Raw genomic sequence first — 11434 nt, 5'->3', positions numbered from 1 at the left:
ATGATTAGATCATAGCACTGATGATTGGGCAAGTGCCACTGACCCAGTGCCATGATTGAAACATATCATTGCATGTTTGGCAACTAGCACTGATCATTGATAGTTGCCCAAGTGCAAGTGCCACTTGCACTTGGGTAACTGCCACTGGTCAGTGCCAGTTGCCAATGATCACCGCACTGATCGTTTGCAACTGCCAATCATCAGAGGAAGTTGCCAATGCTCTATTAATAACACAAGTTGTATTACCTGACAAGATCATGAAGACGGAGTGGGAGGTAGCCGGTGGAGGAGCGCAGGGTCGTGGCTGGTGCCGAGGGCGTCGAGTACTTGATCCCGACGAACCAGTGGCTCAAAAGGGTGAACCTGCCTGGCAGGGTGATACTTCCTTTTTGTGATCCGGAAATGGAATAGAAAGTACCCACACATATTTCGCCTGAGGTGACCCTGTGTTATCGAACCCACGAGAGGAATGTCGTCCCATTGAAGCTAAGGTCTCTAGCTAGCAAGCTTTTATTAAAGAAACAATTACAGCTTTTGACTGGATCAAAAATCAATAACCTTGAGTTGAACACTTAAAAAGAGGTACAAGTATGAGGTCTTAATGCTTACAACCATGTATTTGGACTGGGACCAAATATGATCTTAATTTATGCGTTGAAAGTCACCCATGAAGATGTGCTTATTACGAACCGAAGTGGGGGATGTGTCCAAATAACATCTTGACTGACACGCGTCCTGCATCAACAATCAGTTGTCCAACCGAAGGCCCTATCCGTCGTGGGGGTTGCCTCGATAATTAAGATTATAATAATCAGACAAGAGCTTTGGAATTTTAATGACTACACCTCTTGAATCCCCAGAGATAGGATCCGTGTTACCATGTTGTCACTGGTGTTCAGAATAACACTTCACGGTCTCCCCGCCCTTAGCCTCTCCGTGGCTCGCTCTCCATGATCTTGGGTACCTACAGAGACGAAGAACGCAGACGAGACAAAAGACATCTACAGAACAATTGTATCTCACATATATGGGACATTAATTGAAAACACTTCCATTAACCCCCACAACAAATACAGAGGGTTGCAAGGCTATTGTCTCAACCCATACCTTACCGTACTACTCATACATGAAGATCAGATCACATGAAAAATACAATGAAAAACACATCATGGAGATTGATTGATTGATAACATGTCTTACAATGGATGCCGTGTGCGATGCACGATTATAAGTATGATCTAGTGAAAGATGAACTATGGTGGTGATGGTAGCTATTGAGATGGAATTGGCGGCGGCTAGGGTTGGTGGAGATGGATGAAGATAATTCTGTTCTAACTTTGTTCGCGGATGTTGATTTTTGGCTGTTTTTAATCAGCCAGACCGAGACAAGTATGCAACGCAGCCAAATATGAAGATGACAAACTGAACACTCCCTATACTCCTACTCCAACATATGCCTTCTTGGATTGGTCCGGAGCAATCAATTCCTGTATGCCATCCGGCAGCTTTTCCATCATCTGTACCAGCTCATCTGTCATCCCGGGTAAGTCGTGCTGCGCTTGCGCCGCGGCACTCCCATTTCGTCGGCGAGATCGTCGGAGAGGCCTCAAGGCACCACCACCGCCGTACCACGCAGCGTCACCGAAAATTCCTTCCGGAGATAGGAGCGTCGGCTGGTAACCCCATAGGATCTGCCCGCTCAAGATTTTTTGCGGGCCTTTGGTCGACTCCGGCTGCGGGACGGCGATCCTCCATGTCCTCGCCGTCACACCAGCTGTACCCGTGCCTTGTTCCCGGAGGTCGTACATGCAGGCGATTGAACCGTCGAACAGAGCGAACAGGATGCCGTCGCAGTCCCATGCGCCGTTCAAAGCTCTGGTCCAAGGGGCCGAAGCGCTTCGGTGTTCCGCGAGGACGCACAGCTGCTCCCACCGGTGGCCGGAGCCGGCCGGCGTGAGCGACCAGAGCAGGATGTTCTGCTTGGCGTCTTCCCGCATGCAAACGCAGAGGCGGCCCCGTATCTCCATCAGCCTCGACCGGACGTGCTTGCCCGGCGGCAGGGCAATGGTGGATATTGACTCGTCGTCGACATCGAAAGCTAGCACCGCTGTTGGCCCTCCGGCGTTGCCGATGTTGGCAAGCAGATATATCTTCCCTTTGCCATCCTCATCATCCATGTATAGACCGGCAGGGCAGAGGAGCGACTTCCCCGGAAAGAAGAGTACCGTCCTTGGTTTTTGGTTTTGGTCTTGGCGGTGACCACCAAAGGAGATGACCATCAGCTTGCCGCCGCCTCCGCCTTCGACTGCACCATGGCTGATGCTTTCTTGGTCGACGCACACCAGCACCTTGTAGGCCTTGCACCTAGCGCCATACCCGAAACCGACGAAGCGCCATCGGGACTTAATGCCGCTGGCCGGCGGTAAGGAGAAGCGGATCACGGCCTCATCTTCCTTCCTCGTGGCCGGGTTGAAGAGGATGCCATCGATGTATCGGCGCCCGTCATCGACGGACGTGGTGAGGAGCACGAGCCCGTTGCACGTGCCGGCGTAGAAGTACAAGGCCGGCGGCGATCCGACAACGCGCTTCACAGCGAGTGCGGGGCCGACGAAGTCGAACGCGGGGATGGGGGGCGTCGCCTGGCCGTCGATGCCGTAGTGGACGAAGCATGCGACGTGCGGGCGTGGGAGGTTAGCGCCCAGGCAACGGCGCCAGAGCCAGAAGTCCGTGGTGGTGGTGAGGAGGCGGCGGAAGCGTTTGGAGAGCGTGGCGCAGCGTGCAGCTTCGCGGACAGGCAGCCGGGAGACGATCTCGGCGGCCAGGAACTCGTCTCCGAGACGCTGCGGTTTGCAGTCCTCGCACGTCCTCGCCCTCTTCATTGCTATGGACAAATACCCTAAATATTTCCGTGTGTATTGATGACTACATATAAAGTACAAAAGTGGGAGAGAGATTCCGATCCGAGTACAAGCCAAATCAACATTGTTTCTCTCCTTATCTTCTATACGTAACTAATTAACGTGATACGTACTCGAGGGGTATTTCGACTACACATCGCATTGTTTGAGTAAAATGCACGAAACGACCATAACTGTGCCATCATTAGTGTATTTTTGTTCTCCAACGGGGATAAGCGACGGATCAAGGGTCAAACAGGGCCTCTGTTCGGAGCTTCAGATGAAGCGAAGTTTTTTTTTACAGGAAGATTACTTTATTAACCCAAACTAGAAAACGGGTCCGTGCGTTACAATGGAAGAAAAAAAAGTCATAATCTCCAATGACGATGGCCACATTTTGTTCACATCTCACCGCATGATTTTGAAATTTGTTCACAAATGCAAGAAAATGTTTCTTTTAAAATTTTATTCACAAATTGAAGCAATGTTCAAATTTTCAAAAAAAAACATCGTGGTTGTCAAAAAACTTGGTAATTCAAAGAATTATTCTGAATTTCAAGAAACGTTTTAAAAACACATTATAATATTACGATCCACCCCGGCAATTAATTCTTCGAAATTCACGCGGGTATATAGTCACAAAATGTCAGAAGCATTACTGTTTAACTATATACCTTCTATCATTCCTGAACATTTTTAAAAATCATGAACATTTTCTAGTATTTACAAACATTTTTTAAAAAATTGTGAACATTTTTTAATATTGCAAACGGTTATTAAGCGTTTTGTTTTGAATTAACAACCATTCTAGAATAGACAAACATTTTTTTCGAAATGGGTGGATTATTTTTGAAATTCATGAACATTTTCTGAATGAGCAAACATTTTATGAATCAATACTATTTTCTAATTCACAAACTAAAATTTAGGACATTTTTCAAAATGCATCAACATTTTTTGAATTCGCAAACATTTTGGCCAATACACGGACTTTTTTCACAATGATGGACTATTTTTGATTTTACTAATATTTTTTTCAAAATTATGAACACTCTTAGAAAAATAAGCATATTTTGAATTCACAAACATTTTATGTTTTCATGAGCATTTTATTTCAAAATTCTCAGTGAATCAATAAACTCTTTTCTAATTCACAAACTGTTTTTAAAAATTTAGGACATTTTTCAAAATGCATGATTATTTTTTCAATTAGCAAACATTTTGTTCAATACACGGACTTTTTTCACAATCATGGACTATTTTTGAATTTACAAACAATTTTTCAAAATTATGAACTTTTCTAGAAAAATAAGCATATTTTGAATTCACAAACATTTTATGTTTTCTTGAATATTTTATTTCAAAATTCTCAGTTTTCCTAAATTTCAAATGTTTTTTTGAATTTCCAAATCATTTAAAGTAGAATAAAAAAATAGAACCGTAAAAATAAAAAAATATTTTTCAAAATTCTATGTTTTTTAAATTTCAAATATTTTTCAAAATTTCCAAATTCTTTAAAGTAGAAGAAAACAAAAACAGACCAGAAAAATAAAAATAAAAATTGAAACTAAAAAACAGGCACCCGCACATGGGCCGGCCCAAACGGGCGCGTTGTGTCTTCTCCGGCGCGCAGAGTTATAGTAGGTGTCTATATTTGGGCCGGCCCAGGCGGGGATTCCCTGCAAAACGTTTTTTGTCACTTAACTGGTGGGTAATATTTTGCAACTTTGAAGGCAATTTTGATTGCCTACCGCCAGAAGCAATAACCCCTTTATTATTAGGCGAGTGCTAGGTGCCGGCACGCTGGCTCAAGTTCGGGCCGATCACGCGCTAGCCGTCTGCTTGACTCCCATATTCGTTAGATGGGGCTCGTTTGTCATCGCCTTTCTCGTGCAGCACATGAATCTGAAAAGAAAACGAGGGAGATATGGCGGTCGCCCTCCCCTCCTCTGCATCGCGCGCGCGCGTCTCATCCCATCACCGTCGACAGTCGGCACCGACGCTCGCCCCTTGCCGCTTCTGCCCATCCCTCCCTCCTTGCGCACCTGCAGAATCAGTGGCGACGACAACCTGGTTCACATCCAACCAACGGTGGCAGCAAAAACTGACGCTGGTTCCAATAAACAAAGAAAACGGTGGTAGCACAAATTGCAAAACTTGGATGTTGTTCCAGCAATTCAAAAACGCCGGGGGCAGCAAAAAAATAAAGCTCGTTCCAGCAAAGCAAAACGCTAGTGGTAGCAGAAATTGCTAAAGATGGGCGCTGGTTCAAGCAAACTCAAAACACTCATTGTAACAAAAAAATGGTGCTAGATCCAGCAAGAAAATAAACGTCGGTAGCAAAAATGTAAAATTAGGTGCCGGTTCCATCAAATCAAAACGTCAGTAGTAGCAAAATTGAGACTGGTTCCAGAATTTGGTCGCCGCAGTTGTAGCACTTGGTGGTTGTGGTCACCACCAGCCGCTTGCCCGCTGTAGCTCCTCTGTTCGTCGGTTGCGGCTCCCGACGTGGCCGGTAGCAACTCTTCGGTCCACCAATTGCAGCTCTCCCGGAGTGATTCTCCTCCGTTCGCCACCGTCTCTATGGTCCATCTCCATTAACTGTAGCGACAGTGGGTCGTCGAAGGAGCAGGGATGGAAAGGCCGATGAGCTATGCAACATAAAAGAGAAATCTCGTCGGAGAAGGGTGAATAGAGCAGATGGGGCCCCGCCGGTGACGGGCTCGCCAGAGAAGCCATGGCGCTGCTGAAGTCTGGATACAGAGAGAGAGAGAGAGAGAGAGAAAGAGGGACGAGCGGAGATGGAGATGTGTGAGAAATCTGAAAACGAGTTGTGTGAGGAAAGGATAAAATGTGTGTGGTGAAGGAGAGGATAAGAAAGGGACATGTGTGTGGGCCCTCATGGCCGCGTGGCATGTACGTAGCCGAGAGACCGGCCGAGCGTTCGGCCAGCCTGCCGCACAGAAACGTTTCCCTTATTATTAGGTGTAGATAACGATTACATCATCCGCTAGGAATTTAACAAGAAAGCTAGGAGGTGCCTCGGTCCAAATAGAAGGGTCGTTCACACATCCCCATTTAGCTAACTCATGAGTTACTACATTGGACTCTTTAAAAGAATGCTCAACTGTAACCTTTCTGAAATCACACAGTATATTCCTACAATCATTCAACACTGGCGGTGTCATCGATGAATAGCCTTCATTGAGATTTAGTGCATCCATCACTGTGCTATTGTCCATCCCAGCAGTTTAGGGCAGCCTAAACTTGGGGCCAACTTCAATCCTTCAAAAAGTGTGACTGCTTCGGCAGCAACAACATCACCCATATGTTCAAGCCTAGATGTAGAAGCATTGATGAAATGCCCTTTATGGTCTCTAATAATTGCTCCACAAGCACCGGAGTTTGTTCCAACAGAAAAGGAAGCATCAATATTTAGAACTAGATGCCCAGCTAGGACCAAAGGCCATCTGTTTATCTTTGCATTTGTCAAGACTTTTCCTGCAGCACACACGTAGTTTAGGGCAAGCACCGTGATCGCAGGTGTCGTTCTCTCTGGCGTTTGCACCTCCTCTCCTTTGACAAACTCTCTCTGTTGCCACCACAAATACCAACATGTTATGGCTATTAATTCCGGTAGTTCGACATCTCCCATACACGGTTTCTGATGAGCAGCATTGCAAAGTAGGAAATCAATAACAGCCGCACATGATCGATCCACCTCGGCAGCCAACGGGATCTCTGTGCTTATTCCAAGAGCCTCCCAAATTTCCCTCGATCGAATACACTTGAACAGGACCTGTGAAATGTCCTGTACACCCGCTTGACATATTAGGCATTGGGATACCTTTCCTATATGACGATTTGCAAGAACACTAAAACATGGTATAGCATTGTCCAAGCACCTTCAAACTCCATAACTTGCGCCAGATTGGATGTGGCGCTGAGAAATTGGCATGGAAATCCGTAATGTTTTTTTTTGTCATCAAGATGAGACAGTAAAATATTTATTCTTCCCATGCAAATTGGCTCGGTCTATATGGTCAGCCATTCAGATAGCTTCGGGCTTGCATCCTCCTTATAGTGTTGCTAATGCATTTGATAACCGATTACATAGGATTGATCACAGGTTTAGAACTCCTTTTAGGGTGGGAGCGCTTGCCGTTATTTGGTCGCTTTGCCTGTGTAGAAAGCATAAGGTTTTTAACGATAAAAGCACTTCTCTAATGCAGGTTATTTATAGATGTATCAGGACTCTTCGTTTATGGTCCCCTCTACAACATATGGAAAATCGAGACCTGTTTATGAAGATGTGTACATAATTGGAGGATATGACAAGGGATATTTTTACCCAAAATGAGTGGTAGCATGATCTTAGGATTGACCCACCTCTGCTTTAGGCGTTATGCGGACTCTACCTGTTTGTTTGTACGAAAACACTAACGCCCACACGTGTGGGCATCTGGCAACTCGACCACACGCATGGATTCTCGTCCAACCAATTTTGCACGAATCTTGACGCGTTCTAGCAGTTTTTGTGTGCCACGTAGGTCTAAGATGGTGTGTGGGCATTCATCCGGTCACCCACACGTCCTTTTTCACCACACGGGGGGGCTGATATGTGGGCGTTTAACAATTCGCCCACACACCAGTTTTCACGCATGCAAAGGGGGCTGGTGTGTGGGCGTTTATCGCTTCGCCCACACTCCCGTCTCCTCGCCCACACTCCAAGCTGGCAGTTGCCATGTGTTCCTGCAAGGTACATGGCAAACTGCCCTAGCTTTGCTTGTAAGCAGATGACAACTCTCTTTTACCCGAGTTGCCATGTGTTTTTGCATGGTACATGGCAACTGCCCTAGCTGGCACTCTTTCTCTTTACATGGCAACTGCCCTAGCGTGCTTATGAGCACAGGGCAACTCTCTCTTTTACCCGAACATGTTTTTTTGCCATGTCTTTTTGTAGTGCTACACGGCAACTGCCTAGTGTTAGTGGGTGGCAACTCCTAAAGTTTTGAAATCATGGCAACTGCAGTAGACCAGACCATACATGGCAAGTACAGTTGAGCAACCATGGCAACTGTAGTTGTCCGACATGACAACTACAGTTACACGAACATGGACGAGGGTCTGGACCATGGCAACTGCGGGACGCGCGGTGACTGTGACGCGGGTCGTGTGGGACCACGAGGTACGAGGCCTGACGTACAAGGTGTGTGCGTGTTATCTATTTCGCCCACACGCATGCGTGTGAGAGAGATCAGGAGGAGAAAAAAGAGGTGCGTGGACATTACTTGTTTTGTCCACACGTAGGTGTGTGGGCTGTTCCTCTTATACACCACACAAAATGTGTGGCCAGACCCCCTAACACCCACACGTGTGGCATTTATCGGCGTCCTTGTTTGTATTCCGTAGGATTTTATTTGTCTTTGTGCATCTTAGTTATGCAGTGGTCGGATATAACGCCTAAACCTTTTATGTAATAAAATGCTCCTTTAAAAAAATATAAAACTGTTTCAATAAAAAAGGGTTATGTAAAACTGTTTACGTAGGTGTTTACGTAGGCGTAACATTAGTCTATTTTCCAAACCCAAAGCCAGTTGCCATCGCAAATATGCCTCATTGCGAGAGCTAGCTAAACATGCATAATCTTAAATAAAAAAACTCCTGCATGCATCTTTTGCCTCCGTATTTTTGTTTGGAATAAAGAAAACAGCTGAATACAGATCGAGCAGAACCCTTCTCGGAAGCTGAACGGGAACAGAATTATGGCTGAAAGCTAGCTAGGTAAGCAGTGATCTCTTATATTTTTTATGAAAGGAGTACATTGAAGAGATCAACATCTGTAAAAGATCTAAAAAAGATCAACATTAGTTTTTCACAAGGTCGGGCCGCTATCATAAACAAGATTAGTGGAAGATCATGGAACAGAGCAGTAGTAAGTACCAAGCATCCAAATGCATATGATGACAAAAAAAAAACATCCAAATGCATACAACAGATCAACGTAACAGTACGTAACACCACCCTAACTAGCGTATGTGTGCCCCTGCAGGAGGTTGGTAACGCCACCCTTGCCTTTGTTTGGCCTTCTTCCTTCTGTATTCCCGGCCTTTCTTCTCACCACCACCAGCACGGCAACGGCTACGGCGACGATGAAGCCAATGCACACAGTGAGGACAATGTGACCCTTTACGATCCTCCCTACAGCGCAGCGCATCACAAGTTAGAGACAGAATCGCCATGGAATTTACCGGCTGGAGTTTTGTAGACTGTAGCACTACTCACGAATCTTCTCTCCCACGGGCGGTGCCGATATCTCGAAGCGGAGGTAGCAGTTCGAGCCGAGAACCGCCTGCACGGCTGGCGCTGCGCGTGAGCCCCCAGCTCTTGGCCATCTGCAGCGACGAATCCCGCAGGCACCGGGCGCACTCCGCCGGGGCGCGGTCCGTCGCGCACTGTGCCAGCACGCGCACCGTGTCGCCGTTGCTCGCCGTGGCAGTCGCGTCGGCGGCGGCCACCTGGCCATTCACGGACCGCGGGACCAAGGACCGCGCCACGGCCGTGAGCTTCAGCGCGTCGCCGGCGTCGATGCGCGGGATGACGTCGCCGGAGAATGACACGCCACTGATGTTGTTGTCGTCCGCGCCGGCGGAGGACGCGTTGGTGTCGGCGTAGCCTACGAAGCAGCCGTCGTTCAGGAAGCCCGCGCGCCGGCTGGCGTCGTCGCACAGGTCGGTGATCTTCCTGCCGACGTCGGACAGGCAGCGGAAGCACGAGTCCGGCGCGGGGTCGCCGAAGCAGAGGCCGCGGGCGAACGAACCGCCGGTCCGCAAGGAGGCGAAGCCCGTCCACGCGGCGGCCGAGGGGAGGGCGTCGAGTAGCGAGAGGAGATCGCGGCGGAAGAACGCGCTGGTGCTGCCGTTGACAGTGGGCGTCGGCGGCGGATAGCACCTTGTCACGATCATCTCGGAGGTGCCCGTGCCCGCCGTGATGGCGACGAGGGAGAGGAAGAGGAGAAGGCGGCGGGAGAGCGCCATGGGAGTTGGCAACTCCAGGATGGCAGTGGTGGAGGCTGGAGACTCGAAGGAGGAGCCGATCAGAGTGCAGCGGCGCTCGAACGAACTAGTCTAGCGCTGTAAGAGAATTGGTGGAATCGTCGTTCGGGCCCTCGTAGGCAAGGTTATATTGTGTGTGTGTATATGTCTTGAAGGACAAGATGTCTTGGTCGAGATAAGGTAGGACAAAAGATATACTTCCAAATACTCTGATACTAGTTACCAAATTAATACACACATACTTCCAAATACTCTGACAATAATGCTAGATTACAAAGGTTTACTTAACCTTCCAAACTAATTTCTCTCCCTCCTTGATTTTTAGTGAGGGTGGACACCTCATCCCCCTATTATCAATCATAATCCTTCACATCGGTTTGTACGTAATTTAAAAAAAAACTTTGTAGATGTAGCATTACTCACTATTCTGGTATAGTATACTAGTAGTCACCAAGGACCAGTGCTCGCGTCTTGTAAGCAACATATGCCAGGCAGCTCGTGTCCGATGCTGCCGCGGAACCGGTATGCAAGGTGGAGCGCTGCGTGGTTGCTATGAATTTTTCTGCATTGCTATTCTAAGCAAGGAGACGACGACACCGCCCTTCGTCAAGCTGCACCGGCACAGTCTACGTGAGCTTAGAGCATCTTCAATACTTGCCCTACTCTAGGGTACAAAAAAAGCTTGTTGGAGTAAAATTTAGGGCACCAAAAACTAACTTTTAGGGCACTATAATTGTTCTTCAAACATGCTAAAACATTATTTTAAACGAACAGTGAACGACCAAACTACTTGATCACATTGCATACTTCATTGCTACAATCTTGCAAACATCAAATTGAATAACATATTCTACAGCAAATCAGATTGAAAATAAAATCCACATTTCAAATTCAAATTGGTGCCCTCAATATTTACCTCCTTCAATTATCAATCAAATATGTTAAAGCATGGTAAACACATCTTGTTAGCTACGCCCTCTTTCTCTTTAGACCAAACGACATCAAACCCATGTCAAATTAATCTAAAAAATGAATTACTAGTATCTACTACTAAACCTACCTGACTAGACCAAACTCAAACCAATGCATCAGTCGAGAATGGACACTAGCAGTAGTACACTGAATCCAAACCAATTGCCTATATTCTGCATTTGAATCCAAACCAATCACTCTATTTCAGAAGATGCTTGTACATGTAGCTGTTGGATAATGAGCAACTAGTATTCACTGAGGGCCAAAGGCCAATACATATATATGTGTGGTAAAGTGCAAGAAACCTCTTATACAATGGGGATGTACCGAAAAGGGACTATACACATCTAACACCCCCCCCCCCTCAAACTCATGGTGGGTCAACAACACTGAGTTTGAAGAGAAGGAAACCATGCTGCGCTCGAGTCTGTGCTTTCGTGAAGAAGTCCGCCAACTGTAACTCAGAGGGCACATAGTGGAGAGCGAGAGTCTGATCCTGCACAGCAGCAC

At 46.9% G+C, this 11434-nt stretch overlaps 1 protein-coding gene and 1 pseudogene across 2 annotated transcripts; both read right to left on the bottom strand.

The window, feature by feature from the left end:
• Positions 1 to 1274: 1274 nt before the first annotated feature.
• Positions 1275 to 2901, bottom strand: LOC147986272 (uncharacterized). The gene has a single exon (XM_087540014.1). The coding sequence runs from the start codon at positions 2877 to 2879 to the stop codon at positions 1434 to 1436; it is 1446 nt and encodes a 481-aa protein (XP_087396140.1). The 5' UTR covers positions 2880 to 2901; the 3' UTR covers positions 1275 to 1433.
• A 5773-nt stretch (positions 2902 to 8674) lies between these two features.
• LOC125533804 (uncharacterized) lies at positions 8675 to 10057 on the bottom strand (annotated as a pseudogene). The gene is made up of 2 exons (XR_015615191.1): positions 9183 to 10057; positions 8675 to 9098 (listed from the first exon to the last, which is right to left on the bottom strand). The product of XR_015615191.1 is annotated as an uncharacterized LOC125533804 (transcript).
• Positions 10058 to 11434: the final 1377 nt, after the last annotated feature.

Source organism: Triticum urartu, chromosome 2A (genome assembly GCF_056163025.1).
Source record: "Triticum urartu cultivar PI428250 chromosome 2A, HENAU_Tu73, whole genome shotgun sequence".
NCBI lineage: Eukaryota > Viridiplantae > Streptophyta > Magnoliopsida > Poales > Poaceae > Triticum > Triticum urartu.
This window is presented reverse-complemented; position numbering and strand designations above follow the sequence as displayed.